At 33.2% G+C, this 21,381-nt stretch overlaps 1 protein-coding gene across 1 annotated transcript in view; it reads right to left on the reverse strand.

Annotated features, from left to right (window-relative positions):
• The window catches only part of LOC114338195 (uncharacterized), a 200,595-nt gene extending 179,625 nt beyond the window's left edge, over nucleotides 1-20,970 (reverse strand). Inside the window, exon 1 of the mRNA XM_050649183.1 lies at nucleotides 20,765-20,970. Within this exon, the coding sequence (XP_050505140.1) occupies nucleotides 20,765-20,795 (31 nt within the window). The 5' untranslated portion in view covers nucleotides 20,796-20,970. The remainder of the gene's footprint in view (nucleotides 1-20,764) is intronic.
• Between the last annotated feature and the right edge of the window lie 411 nt (nucleotides 20,971-21,381).

Here is a 21,381-nt window from a genome sequence, read left to right on the forward strand (position 1 = left end):
TCACCTTTGGCATCGCAGTGTATTTACTAATGTTGATTTTATATTTTTCAGATAGCTCTCTAAAAAATCTACAATAAATACAAAAAAACGTCTTCGGCCACCAAAAAAATTAATAAAACACAGACCGATGACAAGTAGTATAAAATTGCGATAAAGGTAAAAGTAAGTCAAAAGTCAAGCGAGAAAACATGAACTACGTAGCGAGGAATAAATTTCCAGCATCGTCCGATAGCATGAATAGCATCAGATTCATAGATCGTCCAGAAAAATATGGTTTTTGTCGGGACACTTGAGCAGCCAGGTTGCAAATGGGTTTTTTTGGGTACTATATATCTAATACATCATAAATACAAAAATTCCCGTCACAGTTCCGACGAGAATTTTAGTTATTCAAATAAGCGTCAAAAATGGCAGTTTTTTCGTTTAAATCGCTACAGGTAAAAATACGGTAATTAAATATCTTATTTGGAATATTCATATTTTAGTAGATGAGCAAAGGTTCAAAATGGCAGTTTTTTAATTTTGGTCCGATCATTTGTTGCTTCGCTAATTGCAAAATAAGACTAAAATTTCGAAAATAAAAAAAGTTCCTAACTTTTTACGAAAATTACTTAAGACTTTGATATTGCACAAAAAGCTGAGACAACCAGTACATATTATGAACAAAAAATTTCAAGAGGATTCGTCAATTAGTTTAAATTTTATTCAATTTGTTTATCCAAAAGAGCTTTTTTGCAATGTTATTGTTCAGAAAATAATAACGTTACAGCAATTCTGTGGAAATCACATGAAAGAAGGACACTGATGTTTTAAAAGCATTAAAAAAAATCTATAAAAAATCATTTTTATCATTCCGAAAACATTTTACTATAGTAGAGTCATTTTTGGCTTAAAATCAATTTGAAAAGCTTTGTTAGTATTGACTGTAGAGTAAATCTACTTTTGGATTTAAAAAGCTGGTATTTTTACACGAATTTTCAAAAAAAAAATTTTACCTACATTCATTGCGGTCAAAGTTAGCCACTTTTATTATTTAATTCACAGTTACTTCTATATACATAAAGTTCTTCTGTAACAGTGTTAGTTACCATACTCCTCCGAAACGGCTTGAGCGATTTTTATGAAATTTTACACGTATATCCTGTAGGACTGAAAATGGGTTCTAATCTATTTTCCATGCCCATAAATTATAAGCGGGGTTGCCACTTTAACATTTTTTTTATTATTTTGGACAAAATTGTCTACCCTAATTTTATATGGCGTAGAATTAAAAAATACATAAAACCCTTAATTTTCACTCTTCTATCACCAACCCCTATTTTTTAATAGCCATCTATATATTTGCATCTATAAAATTCTCCTGTCACACTGTTAGTTGCCATACGTCTCCGAGACCGCTTGACCGATTGTTATGAAATTATATATGTATATGTTACAGTTCAAGTTGATTCTCAGTTAGAGTTGACTCTAACTAGTTGTCAGTCCAACTGAAACGAGCAGTAAAAGTTGATTTTAAAAATTTAAATCAACTTTTACTAGTTGGAGTTGACTCTTCCTGGATCGATTCAGTAAATGTTGATTATACGAGAATCTCAAGTGCATTTTTGATGAGTGTGTGTTTCTTTGTTTTGACCGTTTCAACTACTTATTAGTATAGTCTGTAACGTCGCCCCCGTTAGGTAAATTATTCTGATTCGATTTTTTGCACAAACTTACTCAAAGAAATACATCCGTATAACAATCCTTTTAACAAATACACAGGGTGTCACGCGGTACCGCGGTCGAAAAATTGTTCAACCAATTTCAGTAAAGTCAGTCAGTAAAGTGACTCTTTATCGAACGAGTCTGATATTACGAGCAGAGGAACAGACGCGTTCGATAAAGATTATTGAGGTGGTGCGTACAAAATTGTATCGTCAATCATAAAAAACATTAACACTTACTTACAACTTTGAGGAATTTTTTTTAATTTTAGACGAAATAAAAAATTCATATGACAGTATTGACAGTAATGACAGATGACTTTTGCATGATGGCCGGTTTTGATGTTTAATCGATAGTTATCAATATTGTATAATTACCTAATTATTAAATCTGTAAAGTTATGATTTATTTTGTATGAATATAATTGCGAAACACTACAGAATTTTACTTTTTAACATAAATTTTATTAATAATAAGATAAATTTTGTACAATATTTTTAATAATTAAAGTAAATAAATTTTAATTTCACTCAAATAAATAATCGATTGCTGCCATTGACCACTTACATTCAATCTCGGTTAATTTGATTAATTATCGCGGCAGGTAAAGTAACATTCTTCTTTCAATACAACAAAGTGTTAATTTACTGCCGAAAATGAGGGCAAATGAGTACAATAATGAATGATTTTAGTGAATTTTGGCGATAAACAATGATTTTAAACAAATTCGCAAAAATACATAATTTATTCACTTCCTACAAATTTTTTTTTAGATCCGTTGGGCTTTTTTTCTCTAAAATTGACTGTTGTCGAGTTATTAGCGACTTAAAATTTGAAAAACGCCAAAATAACCATTTTTAAGGTTTAATAACTCGGTTAAAGATAATTATTGTGAAAGTCGAGCGAGCGGCCTAATCGTTGGCCTCATACGCCAGTGCACGTGGGTTCGAGCCCTGTTAAAGACAAACCATTTTCATTTTCAATTATGACACGAGCCGTCTCACCGTGCCTCGGAGAGCACGTTAAACAGTCGGTCCCCCTGGGCTAGTGTACATCGACACTAGTTACTTGAAACAGGTTTAAAGATGTAATTGGCGCCGGAACTGTTCGAAAGGCAAAAATGCCATACGATATTATATATTATGAAAGTCAGAAACTAAAAAAAAATCAAAGATTAAAGCTACCTCTATAAGATCCTGAAGAAATTTTTGTCATTATTTCATTAATAAGATATTATTTTTAATTATCAACAATGAGCGCTAACCGTGTATTGAGGCGGCCGTCAATGTGAGTGCGAGTGAGAATCACCATTGGACGGCTGGAATGGTGCATCTCTTTAGCACTCACCATTGACGGCCGCCTAATGCGCACTTAGCGCTCATTGTTAATAATTAAAGATAAAGCTTAGTAATAAAATAGTGACAAAAATTTCTGCTGGATCTTGTAGAGGGGGCTATAAACTTTGATTTGGTCACTTTCTGACTTTCATAATAATGGATTTTAACCGAGTTATTAAGCCTTGAAAATGGCTATTTTCGCAATTTTCAAATTTTAAATCGCTTATAACTCGACAACAAAAAAATACCTTTCACAAAGAAAAATCACAAAATACCTTTTTTTGCTCAGAATAACCCAAATGATCTAAAAAAAATTGTTCGAAGTGAAAAAATTATTTTTGTGAATTTGTCTAAAAAAATTGTTTAAACAATTTATCGATCAAGGTACTGCCTGGCACCCAGTAGATTTGTTATAAGACCAATTTTTGAGTAAGTTTGTGCAAAAAATTCGAATCGGAGTAATTTACCTAACGGGGGCGACGATGCAGCCTAGACTAATTTGAACATATTCAGTAACATTTAATTTCTAGAATCGGCTGTTTGTGTGAATCAGAATCAACTTTTACTAAATGGCATTGGGAAGAGTATACTTTTCCTAGTTGGAGTCTACTTTTACTAGTAAATGTTGAATATAAATCTTCGTTTTATATTTATAATCAACTTTTACTGAAACCAGCCGTTAGAGTTGACTCCAACTAGTTGGAGTCAACTCCAACTGGATAATCAACTTGAACTGTAACATATGTTTATTCTGTAGGTCTTAGAATCGGTCGTAATTTATTTTTAATTTCCCTGAGTTAGAAAGGGGGTTCCCCCTAACATTTTGTAATGTTAGGTGGGGATATGTGTACATAACGTACAAGACTACGAGTAAAAACAAATTAAAAAAATTATGATCAAAAGCCATCAAGAAGCTCCGGAGATATTAATTGCAGAATATTTTTGAAGAATCAATTTCATTTTTTGGGTGCACGGATTTTAATAATTTTTCCCCTCCTCCGACCACGAATCGACTTCGATTTTTTTGCAGAACCCTGTATTTTGCAGAATGGTAAAATACAGTAAATTGTTACTTTGATTTAACAATGTTTACATTAATAATTTGACTTATATTTGACAATTGACAGTTATATTGTACCTACTTGTTAATTTTAGTTTTAATAAATTTTGTTGGTTAGTTACATAAAAAAATTAAGTAAAAATGAAAAATGACTTGTTATTAATTTGAGGAAGGTGGAAAAACCATATGTATAACATGGGAGTAAAGTGCCTTTTCCTCCATTTTTATACACTTTCCTCCCTTGTTATACAAATAGCTATTTTTTGAAAATTCGTATAAAAATACCAGCTTTTTAAATACCAAAGTAGTATTAGTCTAGAGTCAATATTAACAAAGTTATTCAAATTGTTTATAAGCCAAAAATGACTCTAATTTAGTAAAATGTTTTCGGATTAACAAAAATGACTTTTTAATTGTTTTTAAATATGTTGAAAATATCACTATTCTTCTTTCACTTGGTTTCCACAGAATTGCTATATCGTTATTATTTTCTGAACAATAACATTGCAAAAAAAAGCTCTTTGGGATAAACAAATTGAATAATATTTAAGCTAATTGACGAATCGTCTTAAATTTTTTTCTGCATTATATTATGGACTGTTTCACTCAACTTTTCATGCAATACGAAAGTCTCAAGGTCATTTTAGCAAAAGTTATAGCAATTTTTTTATTTTCAAAATTTTAATTTTATTTGGAAATTTCCAAAGCAAAAAAGGATCGGACTAAAATTCAAAAACTGCCATTTTAAACCTTTGCTCATCTACTAACTGAAGGATACTATAAATAAGATATTTAATTATAGTACATTCTTTCACGGTTTTTGCTCTAAATTTTAAAGAACTCCTTGGATTGACATGAAATTTGGCATACGCATAGCTTACATGTCAAAGAAAAAAAGTGATATTGTGCCGGCTTTTGCCCTGAGGATGACTTTCACCCCCGCTTGGGGGTGAAAAAACATATATCCAAAATAAGTACGGAAATGGAAAAACTGACTAATTTTAAGTAACTTTTGTTCTATAGAGCTTTTTCGCTAAGTCAACACTTTTCGAGTTATTTTCGAGTGAATATGTTCATTTTTCAACAAAATAACGACATTTTTAGACGGTTTTTCGCAAATAACGCAAGAAGTAAGTATTTTGTCGAAAAAACGTTCTTAGCAAAAATATAGTCTGTAAAAAAGTAAATAAATGCTGTACGCGTGAGGTCTCTGGACCTCGTAGAACCAGAGTTACAGCCAATGAAAAATGGGTGCATATTCGCCAAATTTCAAATAGAATATTTCGACATAAAATATCCAAAAAATTAAGCACTTTTTGGGGAAAATCAATAATAACTTTTTTAAAGTGTTTAAAAAAGCGTTATTCCTGTTTTTGTAAAAAGTTTCTAGCATCAAATTTAAGCAAGTGACGCTCAAAATAAAGTTGTTCCCTTTTGTTGTGGCAAAAAAAAATCGGGAAGACCACCCCTAATTAGCAACTTAAATGAAATTAATCGTTACCGCTCCGAAAATTATTTTACTTAGGTTGTGTTTATATGATCTGTAAATATCCTCTATTTTTTGTTTTTCTGCAAGACAAAAATTATTAAGATTTGGTGTTTCTAAATTTGCATACATTCGTGATCAGTGACTTGTTCAACACCTTTTAACTACAGCCCTTTTAAAAATGAGGACTTTGAACCGATGAAACCTACAGATCATATAAACAATACATACACGAGTAAAAAAACTTGTGAAGTCGTAACGATTAAGTTCATTTGAGATACTAATTAGGAGGTGATTTTCCCGATTTTTTTTTACCAAAAAAAGGACTAGCTTATTTATGAAACAAAAATTAAGTTTTTTTAAACACTTTAAATAAGTTGTAATGAGTTTTCTCCGAAATGTGCTTCATTTTTGGTTATTTCACGTTAAAATATTCCATTTGGAATTTGACGAATATGAACCTATTTTTCATTAGCTATAACTCTGCTTCTACTAGGTGTAGAGACGTTGTATATACACCATTTTTTAAAAAATTTTACAGGCTATATTTTTGCTAAGAATGCTTTTTTCGACAAAATACTTACTTTTTGAGTTATTTGCGAAAAACCGTCTAAAAGCGTGGTTATTTTGTTGAAAAAATGAACATATTCACTGGCAAATAACTCGAAAAGTATTGACTTAATGAAAAAACTCTATGGAACAAAAGTTATTTAAAATTAGTCAGTTTATCCATATCCGGACTTACTTTGGACGTATATTTTTTCACCTCCAAGAGGGGGTGATAACCACCCCAGGCAAAAGCACACATCGGCATATTATCACTTTTTTTCTTTGACTTGTTAGCTATGTGTGTGCCAAATTTCATGTCGATCCAAGCGGTTCTTCAAAATTTAGGGGTTTTGCAATATTTTACCGTTAAAGAACGTACTATTACCCTATTTTTACCTGTAGCGATATAATAACTTATTTGTTAATAACTAAAATTCTCGTCCGAACTGTGACGGGCATTTTTGTATTTATAATGTATTAGGTATATAGTACTCAAAAAACCCATTTGCAACCTGGCTGCTCAAGTGTCCCGAACATGTATATTTTTCTCATTTCCCTGGCGTAAGATTACTTTCATTGCTATCGATACTCACTACTTGTTAGAGGTCGCTAAAGACATACCTTGGTAGAATAATATTTAAATATATTTACCAACGAGTCGATGCGTTTTGGTTCAATTCAATCTTCTTGCAAAGCCTCTTTGATAACGGGTAAACCTAGAAACACGTGTCAGGAATGGAAAGAGACTCAAATTGAATCAAAAGGAAACCGTCTATTTTTATTTGGAAAAAGTATGTGTTGGAATAAGCCTTGACTTAAAAGATGCTTACTAGGCTTCTGTGGCCATGGAAACCGAAAGCCACAAATGATTAAACGGTATTTTAAAACTGTATGTTTAAAAGACTTATTTTTTCTTCTGGTACAGTGTAACGCAGGTGTAAACATACATTGGGCTCAGTGTAATTGTAGCGACAAACAGATTAAATAGAATTTCCAGTGCTATTGATTTTCCTGGCATTAACTTGACGATTTTATTGCACCGTGCTTTCAAAAGCTAATTGCGTCTGGCTGTAGGTCGCTGATTGTTTACTCTGTTCAAACGAAAACAAAAAAATTTTGACTGTGTAATACGTGCAACCATTTTTTATTTGAAGGATGTCATAATATGTACAAATGTTGCTGAATGTTTGATGGCATTATGTAGATGTGGCGATGTACGTTTGTTGGGAAATTTTATATGCCATGTTAAAAATTACAAGGTTTTAACAATTTAAAAACAGCTTGCAATATTCAAAAAGTCTGGTCGGGTTATACGAAAAAAAAGGCCTAACCTTGCTTGGCAAGCTACCTCAAATTGTATTATTATAACCTTTAGGGCAGGTCAATAGTCGTGTGAATTTAATGGAGAATCGTTTTTGCTCAATATCTCAGCCATATTCAACTTTTCGTACATCGTAGATAAACAAAAATGGAGAGGATTATATTTAATACAAAATTTGGATTTGTATCATTTTTTTGCTAAAATCAATATTTAACCCGAGAGCAGTTGTAACATATATTAAGAAAACTTCTGTTGGAGTGAAAGTAAAAAGAAAGATATAGGTACTCCAACAGAAGTAAGGAAAAAAAAAGAAAAGACTACTTATCATTCAATAGTTGTGTCTATATTGAAAATAGAAATGAAGGGGCTTCAGCGTTGAAGCCGAAGTAATAAAAAATAAAAAATACTACTTTGCAGTAGTACTGAAGAAAGGGGGATTAGAAGGGATAGAAGTAGAAGTGGGAAGAGACAGAGGCAAACTGAATAGAGTTGGCTAGCAAGAGATGCAAGAAAACCACTTGACACTCAAGGATGGATACGGCTCGTTTGCATGCCTGTCGAAGAACAGTAGCTCTATATAGATAGTAATGATGACTAAAAGATGAAATAATAAAATAAGAATAATGTACTGAAACTGAATGAAGATGGATAATTGCTAAAGACGAACAAAATAAATAAAACTAACAAATCATGGGCGCCATGAAAATGATCTTAATCATGTAATAATCATCAAATCTGTAATAATGAACATGAAGGAGTAATAAAATAATTGATATACAAAATAAATAAATATTTATTAACAATAACTACTAGATCTTGGACAATCTCTGAGTTACACAAAGTGCATATCATGTGACTCTAAAATGACATAAGTTATACAAAAAGTTATATTTGAGATAATAATAATGTTACCTGTTACAAAACTTAAAGGTATAAGTACCTCTTACTAACATATAGGGTACACCTCACATGAGTCTTCTACCAAATGGTTATAGTACGCTTGCTACGTACAACTAAATGAAACTGACAAAGATGAAAATACTACAAATAAATAGGCCCAAGCCTCACTAAGAAAAAATACCATAATGAATAAATAAAGTTAAATATACAAATGAATAAAGTTATAGTAATGAAGTAATTAATACCGAAACGATGACCTAAATTAACCGAGAAAATGCAATGAAATAAAGTAACGACAAATTAACCGAACAATCGAAATAAAGCGAATAACAAGAAAATATTTGGGAAACAAGCAAGTAATATTACAAAATAGATTTACCCGAATTACATAAACCAATATCAAAGCAATAATAAAGTATTAAAAACCTAATTTTCTCTAGGCTTATTCCTGTGCACAAGAAGTTACCGTAGATACAAAGTTTGGGAACCAAATACAATAATATACAAATATGTCATATTAAAAAAAAACCAGAGGTAAACTAAATCTGGAAAAAAAATTAATTAACATAGTGCATTAAATCAAATGTCTGAAATATAAAAACCAAAGTTACTTAATGCACAACTCTAAATGTTCCCAAACGAGATTGTGGTTGCATCCTAGAAAATGAGCATCACGATGATGCGCCTCCATGCCCCCCGTAGGCCCAGGTGGCAGGACGAAAAGGAGCTGGAATGTTCCCCAAAAAGCTTGTTCCCAAAACCCCAATAGTGACTTGGCTGTGGTCGTGGCTGGAATCGACGCCTTCCAGGTGGTTGAAGGATTTACATGGTAGGTTCTAATATTTCTCCCCAAATGGCTAAAAAAGATTCCCAGTTTTAGTTTATTTTTTTCACTCGAGCATGTGTGAATAAAAAACAACAGAAGAAGTAATGAAGAAGAGGTTTTTAGAATGAACAGCAATAAAAAACATCAATTAGCAAGGCTTATCAGATGTAAGAAGATACTGTGTGTGACCTTGATGTAGTATTTAAATACAGAATATGATATTGAGAACAAAAGATTATAGGATAATTATATTGCCAGTGTGATATGAGCATAGCATTATATTTTTTTATTCACAATTTATGAAATCTTGGGTGTGGACTAACTTTAAACTTTACTACCCCAAAAAATTACGACTATGAGAATTTTCTCCGAACACATATTACATACAGTGGAGTGATTAAGAGAAACCAAATTAAGAAAGAATATTTTAAAAGAAAATTTATGTAATATCCCCTAACCTTTATATGTTAAAAAGTTATTTACCGGATAGGTCAGTTGTTCATTTACTGTCCCTCTAGAAACTCTGGATGGATTCTTGGAAAACCACGGGATACCATTTTACTTCAGGGGGACTGCATTTTTTTCCAAATAGAATGGCTTAAGAAATGAAACCTTCTGCCATTATGGAACCAAGTTCGTCGACCGAATCCTAGCACACTTCACAGCCAAGTAACGGAAAACGGAAGATCGCTTTGTCAAATTTTTAGAACGATCAGAACGTCAACGACCACGGAACACGAATTAAATTCACCAACAGAGGCGTAGAATGTTCCGTATAGAATGTGACGTCACGTAAATATTTAAAAAAAAATAATTAAAGCGCTAAAAATGATATTATAACGGGTGGACCGTTACACAGTGGCACTTATTTCTGTCACATAAGCAGTCGCTTGTAGAGAAAAAATCTCACAATACGAATTTAAATACGAATTTAACCCGGGAGCAGTCGCGCCGTGCGAAAAATCTAGCATTTGATCCTTGTCCGTGATAACTTGATGAAAAACGTTTCAACATTGCTTTCCACTCATAAGTGCCTCGAGGAAGATCGTAGTAATGCGTAGATTTTTTTTTTATTTTTTTTATTTTTTTTTGTGGAATTTATGGCTTTGGCGAGAACTAATTAGCTTTAAGATTGTAAGAAATATATATTTTTAATATAACAAGTAAATAAAAATATTATAAAATAGAAATTTGATTTAAATTCGTATTTAATCACCCGTGTTGAGCTGCCCCCCCCACTTGCAAAAATTAAAAAACAAATAGTCCTGATTTATGAGTTCTCATAATCCGCAAATTAAAAATTTTGAGCTCGTTCCACTGAGCAGGAATTTAATATTTTAGTGAGTCAGCCCCCCCTCCACTACTTAAAAATAGGAATATTGAATCGATTTTTACGGCAGAATTACGAGCTATTTATGAGCTCTTGAAATGATATAGTTTCGATTTTTTAGCTCATCCCCTTCTCCCCTAAACAACCCTTTAATTGATTTAACTTAAGAGAAAAATGCTGAGAAAACTTAAAATATATCGTATTGCGGATATAATTCCTATAGCTTATATATTCTAAGAATAAACTATTAAATCACGTGCATTTCGATTATTGAGCTACAACTCCTTCGCATGAAAACTACCCCATCTTCCCGGCTTAACACTTAAACGCCCAAGGGTGGGTAAAAAATGTCCACCTAATGCATATTTCCTTGTAACATATTTATTACGTGTTTAATTTTTTTTTTAAATTATTTATTGTTAAAAAGACAGCCCATTATCGAATGTTACTTTGGTTCTACTAATATTTTTGAAAATAAAAGCATCTTGAGTTAAATATGGATGGGCATAAAAAGTACACCCTTGGCAAAACTTGTTACTAAAAGTTTCTATTTAATTTCTCGTTAGTAGGAAGATAATCCATATCATTATCGATGTATAATTACATAATCTACATAATTATCCGCCAATGAGGAGACTGAAAGAAAGAATATGGAGAAAATCGACAAATCTGAATTACTGGTATGTTAATTTTTATGTACATTGTAATTTTGTTGTAAGGTTTGTAAATTGTTTATATTAATATTTTAGAAGATGCTGTGTTTATTAAGCATAAGATTCTTAAGTTTAATCCATTTTCAACAACTCTCAATAAATATATTAGCTATTTTCGAGGTGGACATTTTTTACCCACCCTTGGGCGTACATGGAACCTAAAAAAGGTTGGGCGTTTAAGGGTTAAGAGAGAGTTGTACTTAAAATGCATTAAATTAATTATTTGGCGACTACATATCATTTAATAATTTATGAGCTTCCAAATTACGTGCATTTAGATTAGTAAATTGCAATTTATTTTGTATAGTGCAGTCACTGAAGGTAAAAATCAACGATTACCTTCAATTTCGGTGAACCTTCATCTATTTTCACGAAAATTGTTCAGTGGTTAGAGGATGCCTCAAGAAACAAAGGTGACATAGTGCCACCTTGCGCCTTTACCCTGTGGGTGGATACCGCCCCTTCTCGAGGGTGAAAATTATTTTATAAAAAATAACTACACAAATCAATAAAAGGACAAATTATAAGCAACATTTGTGATATAAAGTTATAAAATAAGTCAATACCTTTTAAGTTATTAAAGATCAAAGATTTTAATTATTAATGAAAAAAATGCATGGTTTGAAGAGGTTTTTAGTAAATCACTGAAAAACTAAGGTTTTACAAAAAAGTTAATAGTAGTTTAATTCGTATAACTTATATTCTAAGAATAAACTCTTAAATCACGCGCATTTCGACTATTAAGCTACAACCCTTTCGCAAGAAAACCATCCCATATTCCCGGCTTAAGAGAGAGTTGTACTTAAAATAATTTAAATTAATTATTTGGCCACTACATATCGTTTAATAATTTATGAGCTCGCAAAATATACGCACCTTAATTATTGAATTGCAATTTTCTTTTTATAGTGCACTCACTGAAGGTGAAAACCAACTATGACCTTCGATTTCGGTAAATCTCCATTCATTTTCACGAAAATTGGTGAGCGGATAGAGGATACCTCAAGAAACAAAGCTAACAATAACAACTTGCGGTTTTAGCCTGGGGTATATGTCACCCCTTCCTGGGGGTTAAAATTACTCTATTAAAAATAACCCCACAAATCGAGAGAGAGACAAGTTCTAAGCAAAATTTGTTATATAATGTTATTAAAATAAATCAATACTTTTTGAGTTATTAAAGATCAAATATTTTAATTTTTGTTAAAGAAAATACATGCTTTATAGCGATTTTTCATAAGTAACTCAAAAACTCCAACAATACTCGATACACGTAAAAAATGATAAATAACGAAATTTGAGTTTTTTTTATTAGCAAAGATTTTACTTGTCTTTTGATTCCTGTATGAATCAAAATAACGAAGATAGAAACGTTTAATCCTAAATTTTACTACGAGAACAATGTAACAGGAGCCCTTTACTATTATCCTAAAAAAATAAAGTATTTGAAAGATTAAATGTAATACAGTTTTATAGCTCTTGAAATTACGTTTCAAATAGTTGGATGTGCCTGATATCATAAAAATTAACAGAGTTATTAAAGAAAAATTATTTTCTTTGGAAAAATTTTTGAAGTATAAATTTTGATGCTATCAACTTTTTCTGGAGCTCATTTGATAGGTATTTCTAAGTACTTTGACAAGTATTTAGTAAGTGTTACATAAAATGCAACTCTTTCCCGTTATTTAGGCTTGAATCCTTAGATTTGAATAGTCGCAGAAAAATATACATTTAATTACCTATAACTTATTTTAAATTAACATTATTTTTAAGTAAGCAATTTATTACATTTTTTATTAGCTTCAATTTTAGTGATGAAAACTTTTTTGTAAAAACTAAAATATTTGATCTTTAATAATTCAAAAAATATTGATTTATTTTAATAACATTATATAACAAACTTTGCTTAGAATTTGTCCCTCTCTCGATTTGTGGGGTTATTTTTAATAAAGTAATTTTAACCCCCTAGAAGGGGTGACATATACCCCAGGCTAAAACCGCAAGTTCTTATTGTTAATTTTGTTTCTTGAGGTATCCTCTATACGCTCACCAATTTTCGTGAAAATGAATGGAGATTTACCGAAATCGAAGGTCATAGTTGATTTTTACCTTCAGTGACTGCACTATAGAAAGAAAATTGCAATTCAATAATTGAGATGAGTATATTTTGCGAGCTTATAAATTATTAAACGATATGTAGTCGCCAAATAATTAATTTAAATTATTTTTTCTACAACCGTGTTAAAAATGCATTTTTTTGCACTCCATAGGAGCGTTAAAAATGCTACTTTAAGGTACTAGTGCTTTAAAAATTTTAAGGCATTCCAGTTAAAAGTGAATTATCAAATTGTGAAGTGTCAAAATATTTATATTTCATTTATTAACATTAATATTAATAGTACAACTTGCGCAATTTGAAAAAGGTGGTTTAGAAGGTTTTTTAAAATTTAATTTAAACTGTATTATTGCATTTTTAACACGTTTGTAGAAACAACAAGTTTATGTAACGGTATAATATTTTCGCTAAGAATTTTTAGATAGTCCCCACGAGTGTAGACAACCAGTTCTACCTTTTACGGGTCATAGGTTTCATGGTTTCAGCAATTAACAAAGATATTGTATTTTAAAAATTTATAATGTTTGTAGAAAAAATATTGTATGATATACGTGTTAAAAAGTACAACTTTAAGGCACTCATGTGAATTGCCGAATTCGCTTCGCTCATTCTGTAAACTTTCACATGCGTGCCTTAAAATTGTACTTTTAACACTTATATAATAAATAACTATTAAGTACAACTCTCTCTTAAGCCGGGAATATGGGATGGTTTTCTTGCGAAGGGGTTGTAGCTCAATAGTCGAAATGCGCGTGATTTAAGAGTTTTTTCTTAGAATATAAGGTATACGAATTAAACTACTATTAACTTTTTTGTAAAAACTTACAGTTTTTGAGTGATTTACGAAAAACCGCTTTAAAACATGCATTCTTTTCACGAACAATTCAAATCTTTGATCTTTAATAACTTAAAAAGTATTGACTTACATATTTTAATAACTTTATAAAACAAATGTTACTTATAATTTGTTCTTTTATTGATTTGTGAAGTTATTTTTTATAAAATAATTTTCACCCTAGAGAAGGGGCGGTATCCACCCTCAGGGTAAAGGCGCAAGGTGGCACCATGTCACCTTTGTTTCTTGATCTATCCTCTAACCACTAACCAATTTTGGTGAAAATCAATGAAGTTTCACCGAAATTGAAGGTAATCGTTGATTTTTACCTTCAGTGACTGCACTATACAAAATAAATTGCAATTTACTGATCCAATTGCGCGTAATTTGGGTGCTCATAAATTATTATATGATATGTAGTCGCCAAATAATTAACTTAATGCATTTTCAGTACAACTTTCTCTTAAGCCGGGAAGATGGGGTAATTTTCTTGCGAAGGGATTGTAGCTCAATAATCTAAATGCACGTGATTTAATAGTTTATTCTTAGAATATATTTATAAGCTATAGGAACAGGCCCGTTTTTAGGGTCTTTGGCGCTATGGGCACCATTTTGACAAGCGCCCCCCCCTCCCAACCACCAAATATACGCCAACACAACCCGGCCACTAGCGCCATATTTCGAAATAGATTTCCGCTTTTTCTTGTACTTTTTTTCTTATTTGCCAGTTTTGGTTCGGGGGGGATCTAACCCCTATTCTCTTTACAAATAGAGAATATTCCATTTTCCACCACCTATGGACCCGCCGTGTCCCGGACTGGCAACCGGCAACCGTAAAACAAAACAAAACCGTTATTGACGCTTAAACAATAACAGATTAGCATAATAATCAATAGGTTTTGTTACTACGGTATCACGGACCACCCTCCCACCCTTATTATTATAATTGTAATTATTATTCTACTATATACACTGTACTCTGCCTTTATAACATTACATCTTGATATACTAGTTCAATATTAATAATAACATCACACTTTCATGTTATATTATCTTTGTTGTAAGTTCATCAGTTCATCGGTTTCTATTTACATTGGTTTCTTCCGCATTTTCAAGTTTGAAATGTGGAAATCAGTTTATCACAGTCAAGTTTCAAGGTTATGTCACTTTGAGTGCACAGTAACATCAAGCTGTTTAGCTTTTCATCTGCAATTGTACTTCTATTTTCTGACTTGATTTTCTTCAAGGCCGAAAAACTCCTCTCTGCCGAACAGTTTGTAACTGGCAGAGTCAAATACACCCTAATGGCTACTTCCAAATTCGGAAATGTGCTTGTTAAACTATTTTCTTTGATGTATGAGTAGCAGTCTCTTATTCTCTTCAGTTTCTCAGCCTTCATGTACATTTGAAAGTGATGACACTCTTGTACGAAGTCATTTTCGCAAATGTCATTGGAGTAGTACTGAGCAACCTTTTCAGCTTGTTCCACTAGATCTTCATACTTCTTCTCGTGAAGTTGACTGAATATTTCAAATCTTTTACTTAGATTTTCGTAACTATTTTTCCGGCTACTGAGCTGCACTACTAGATGGTCGAAAATGGGTTTGAAAACTCCAGTTCTATATCTTGTTCTAGGATCCATTTTCTCAAACTGTTCATCCCTTTGTTCATCAAAAAACATGGTACGTTTTCTTGCTCTGTCATAAGAAGGGGTACTTAAATTAGCCATTTTCAAAGCTTCAGCTTCAAAGTCATCAAATTTTTCACTTTTCTCGTTTAAGAACAACGATAAAGACTCAAGCTCTTTTGTAGCACCAAGTAGGTCTAATTCTTCTGTTTGCAACGTTTTGCTAACTTTGTCCACTCTTTGCAAGATATCATTCCAAATTACAATTAAAAGAACTGTTTGGAAATTCTCCAAGGTTTTAACAAACCCTTCTGCTGTCAGCCGTGTGTCTGGTGTTTGTGTTTTATCCTTAATCAAATCTTCAAGGGCAGCTTTGATTTGTTTATGGCTGGTAACCAAAGCAAGTAGTGCGTCGGACCTGGCTGACCACCTAGTGTCACTCATGGATTTTAACATCAGAGTTTTCTTTTCTTTTTGTGGTTTTCCATCATTGCTCTTCCCTATTAATGCTTTTAGGACATTCCATCTATGCGTAGATGCTGAAAAAAAATTGAAGAGGTTTTGAACAAAGTTGAAAAAGATTACAACCTCCACACAAGCCTTTTCGGCCGCATAGCTGCCTACAAGATTAAGGGAATGTGCGACGCACGGAACATAATCTGCAAGGTGGTTTATTCGTTTAATCCTTGACTGTAATCCACTGTAAGGGCCCGACATGTTTGATGCATTGTCATAACTTTGGCCACGACAATTTCGAATGTCCAGTTTCAGATCTTGAAGAGACAAAAGGATTGCCTCTTCAAGACCTTCAGACTTGTGCGATATACGTGGCAAGAGTTTTACAAGCCGCTCTGTGGCACAAGCATCTTTTAGGGACACATACCGTAAAACTACCGCCAGCTGGTCACTATGTGACGCATCAGGTGTCGAATCAACAACCAGGGCAAAATATCGTGCTTGATTAATCTCATCAATTATTGTACGAAGCACCTCGTTGCTCATGACGGTAATAAATTCATTGCATACGTCTGATGACAAGTATGATACATTTCCTTTACCCTTATTGCCGTATTTAGTGAAATGTTGTGCTAAGAATGGATCAAACTCACTAATTAGCTCAAGGCATCCTAAATAAAGGCCATTGGAAGTTGAACCTAATTCTTGATTGTCACCTCGAAACGGAAGTCCTCTAGATGCCAAAAATTTTACAACTGTCACTATTCTAGTTAGAACGTCTCTCCAATACTTCACCTCTTGTTGATGCTGTGAAGAGACCAAGGACTCTACGGAAAGAGACTTTTTTCTTGAAATTAATTTAAGGACATTAATCCTGTGGTCATTTGATTGTTCGTGTGACTTGGCTAAAGTTAATGAATGTTTCCAGTCACAGAAACCTTCACAAAAAGAAGTTCTTTTATTTTCTGGTTGAAAGAGAAGACATGGAATGCAAAATACACAACCAGTGGATTTTGAATACAAAAGCCAATCTCTTCTAAAACGTTCTCCGTTCGGGATTTCGCCTGAAAACAAATTTACTGAAAGCTTACGGTTTTTTTAACATCATTTTTATAGTACCGTTCTGACTTTGAAAAATCTGCTTGCAAATCTTGCTTGACATTTGAATTGATTATTTGAAGAACTTGTTCATCGTTTTTTGTGTCCCAAGTGGCCGGATCATCTAGTGTAAAATCAAAACTATTTCTAGAATATGGGTTTAGTGGTTCTACGGTAACCTGCTTAGGCCTACTAGGCGAATGATGTGTACGAGATGTGGTGGATGGTAAGGATAGTTCAGAAGCTGAACAAAAATTCTGATCATTTGAAGCTGGATTTATGTTATCTGAACATGATGAGGCAGAAGCTTCATTTTGAGGCAAGCTTTTTTGAGTGTCAACATTTTTGTCATTAGAATTATGTTGACTCGTATGAACATCAGATACAACGTTAAAGAAATTACTTATTCTAGGAACCTTTTTTAGGAAGATCGCCTCTTGCGCTATTCTCTGATTTGCACGTTTACGGAATTCAGCGCCACTAGGTTTCTTTTTCTCACTCATAGTAGCCTACTACACTCACTAGTCACCAATCACATCAAAAAAGAAGCAGCGAAGCGCTCGACTGAAAGAACTGATGCACGTAAACAAACAGCGCAACCGTGGAAAGACCACGCCACAATAGACTGTCCAGTGTCTAATACCTGACTGGAGTCAAGAGACAAAAGGGATGTTGTGGTGAGGATGGTGGGGGGAGGCGGGCGGGCTAAAAATAGACACATGTAGAGCGGCGCGCTTCCGCTTTGTTCCGTCGTCTAGGACCGGCGCGGGCGCGGCGTTGAGGTCGGGTTGTGGTGGTGTATTTTACGCTGATACCCTCCCAATGATTAAATCGCTATTCGTAGTTTTTGTTTACAATTTGCCGCGATCTCCAGAAAATATTTGTTTATTTTAAACTATTATTAAAATTTTTATTTTTTTTTATTATTTTTTTTCTTGCGCCCTCTTGGCGCCCCCAGGCTCGTGCGCCCCTGGGCACGTGCCCAGCGTGCCCATTTATAGAATCGGGCCTGTATAGGAATTATATCAGCAATACGATATATTTTAAGTTTTCTCAGCATTTTTCTCTTAAGTTAAATCAATTAAAGGGTTGTTTGGGGGTGAAGGGGATGAGCTCAAAAATCGAAACTATATCATTCCAAGAGCTCATAAATAGCTCGTAATTCTGCCGCAAAAGTCGATTCAATATTCCTATTTTTAAGTAGTGGGGGGGGGGGCTGACTCATCCCCCCCAATAAAATATTAAATTCCTGCTCAGTGGAACGAGCTCAAAATGTTTTATTTGCGGAATATGAGAGCTCATAAATAGCTCATAAATCTGGGCTATTTGTTTTTTAATTTTTGCAAGTGGGGTGGGGGCAGCTCAACACGGGTGATTAAATACGAATTTAAATCAAATTTCTATTTTATAATATTTTTATTTACTTGTTATATTAAAAATATCTATTTCTTACAATCTTAAAGCTAATTAGTTCTCACCAAAGCCATAAACTCCACAAAAAAATTAAAAAAAATAAAAAAAAATTCTACGCATTACTACGATCTTCCTCGAGGCACTTATGAGTGGAAAGCAATGTTGAAACGTTTTTGCAAGTGGGGGTGGGAGCAGCTCAACACGGGTTATTTAATCTATACTGTGAGATTTTTTCTCTACGCGCGACTGCTCCCGGGTGAAAATAAATTTCTATTTTATGTTTTTATTTACTTGTTTTGTAAAAATTATCTATTTCTAATAATTTTAAAGTTAATTGGTTCCCACCAAAGCCATAAATTCCACAAAAAAAAACATAACAAAAATCCCACGCATTACTACAATCTTCCTCGGAAAGTTATGTTTCAAAATTTTTCATCAAGTTATCACGGAAAAGCATAAAATGTTAGATTTTTTCTAACGGCGCGACTGCTCCCGGACTAAGATCGTACATATGCGGTAAAGGCGCAAGCGTAAGAATTTGTGAGGATTGGTTTTATAGGTATTGTTCATGTTCGATATCTTAGCCAGTTTAAACTTTTAGGCAAAATGGTAGAGATTTAAATTGTTGCAATTACGATTTCCTACAATTTCCTCTTTAAAATTTTTTCGTGCGGTCGGTATTTTCGGTATAACTAATTGATTTTATGCTCCAATCAACATTTAACGTCCTACGCCCATGAAAAGCCTAACGAGAGGCAAGCGTTTAACGAACCCTATGTGGTGACCTCATAAGCAGCAGGCCATGTAGAAGAACATCCTCCTTGAGGAATTCTCAACATCCACCTGTATATACATCTCACGGTATCTATTCTTTTTTTCTGTTTCAGAGTCCATTGTCCAACTCTCACAGCCATACATCAAGATAGAAAAAACGTAATATCTGGTCATTAGGATTATGAGCTTCAGACTAAGGTCTGATCTAGTAAATAAATTTTTTCATTTTCATGAGTATTTTTCTCGTTTGTTCGATTCTCGAGAAGATTCCTTTTTTTGAGTTCCACTGGCTGTCCATATTTGCTCCCAAATATTATATGGAAGTTAACTGTTCTATTATTTGTTCCTTGGCATACAAATGTACGTTTATTGTTGTCTTTAAAAATAGTAGATTTTTAGTTTTAGAAACGTTTAGATGTAAACCGAATATTTCACTATGACGAACTACTGCATTTATCATCAGGGGATCTGATGATTATCATCAGGGGACCTGATTATGCCTAAGAGAGTTCTGTTAATCTTGATTCCTCCTTGAATCTCTTCTAATGCTTCTATGCATATGGATTCCTAATTCAGGATATACGGATTACAATAAAATCTTGAGATAATTGGCAAGGTTTTTTCGTCAATTACAGTTGTTCTCAGAATTTTGATCATCTTTTGATGGTTAACGCAGTCAAATGCTTTTCGATAATCAATTCTTCATCATCAACCCGTACTCGTCCACTGCTGGACATAGGTCTCCCTCAGCTCTTTCCATCTTTCTCTGTTTTGTGCATCCAGTTGCCGACAATACGCTTCAGATCGTCAGCCCTCTGGTTGGCGATCCAATGGTCCAATTCTTCATATATACAGGATAATCTTCATTATCCTATTATTACATTGAAGGCAAAAAGAGCTTCTTGTAATCCGTTCGGATATCCGAATTGAGTATAACTCATCTAGAACTCACACTTCTTGTAAATTCGCGTGTGGATGATTCTGAGAAAAGTTTTTAAGGACCTAGGCACATCGAATAAATCTAGTAAAATTTTCGAGCCCGATATACGATAGAATTGTCTGAATGCACCCATTTAAAATGTGCCACTGAGCAATTCGTCAATTTTGTCGATTTGAATAAAAACTAAAATCCGTACCGTGTGAAGAGGCTCTCACGAATATATTTCGGCCGTCCGGTCACGAAATTTCCGAAAACGATAATTAAAGTGATAGTACTTACCTACGACGTTGAGCCTAAAAGGCAACGACATCTTTGGTTCTGTGTTCACTTGGCATTCGTAAATCCCGGAGTCCCGTATTTGTGGAAATTTTATTTGTAACGTCCAATTGTCAGATTTATCGGGTCGTATCACTTGAAACCTTTGGTCTGATGTGTAGGTTAATATACCAGCAGTCAAAATGTGGAGATCTCGTTTTCGGATCCATGATACCTGTAAAAAAATGTAAAATATAAATACCAAAATGGAATAAAAACTGTATGGAATGTCAAAAATTTGAAGCAGTGGATGATACTATATACAGAGTGGGACAAAGAAAACAGTTCACCTCGATATTTGGCAGTATTTATTAAATTTTAAGAAAATGACGAAACAGGTCGATTTTTGATCTAAGGCGGACACATTTTTACCCCTCACTTCCACTTCCCCCACCTCTTATTGTTAAATAGGGAACAGGGGTCGTGTGCTAGCTCATTTAAAGGGTTATTCAATTCTCTATTCAGTAATATAAACATTGACATAATTATTTATACCATTGTGGTGTCCAAGAAAAAAATATTTTAATTAAATTAATTGACATAAAAAGAAGAATGTATGTAATTTATTTATTTCAAAATAC

The sequence above is a fragment of the Diabrotica virgifera genome, chromosome 4, assembly GCF_917563875.1.
Source record: "Diabrotica virgifera virgifera chromosome 4, PGI_DIABVI_V3a".
NCBI classification, from domain to species: domain Eukaryota; kingdom Metazoa; phylum Arthropoda; class Insecta; order Coleoptera; family Chrysomelidae; genus Diabrotica; species Diabrotica virgifera.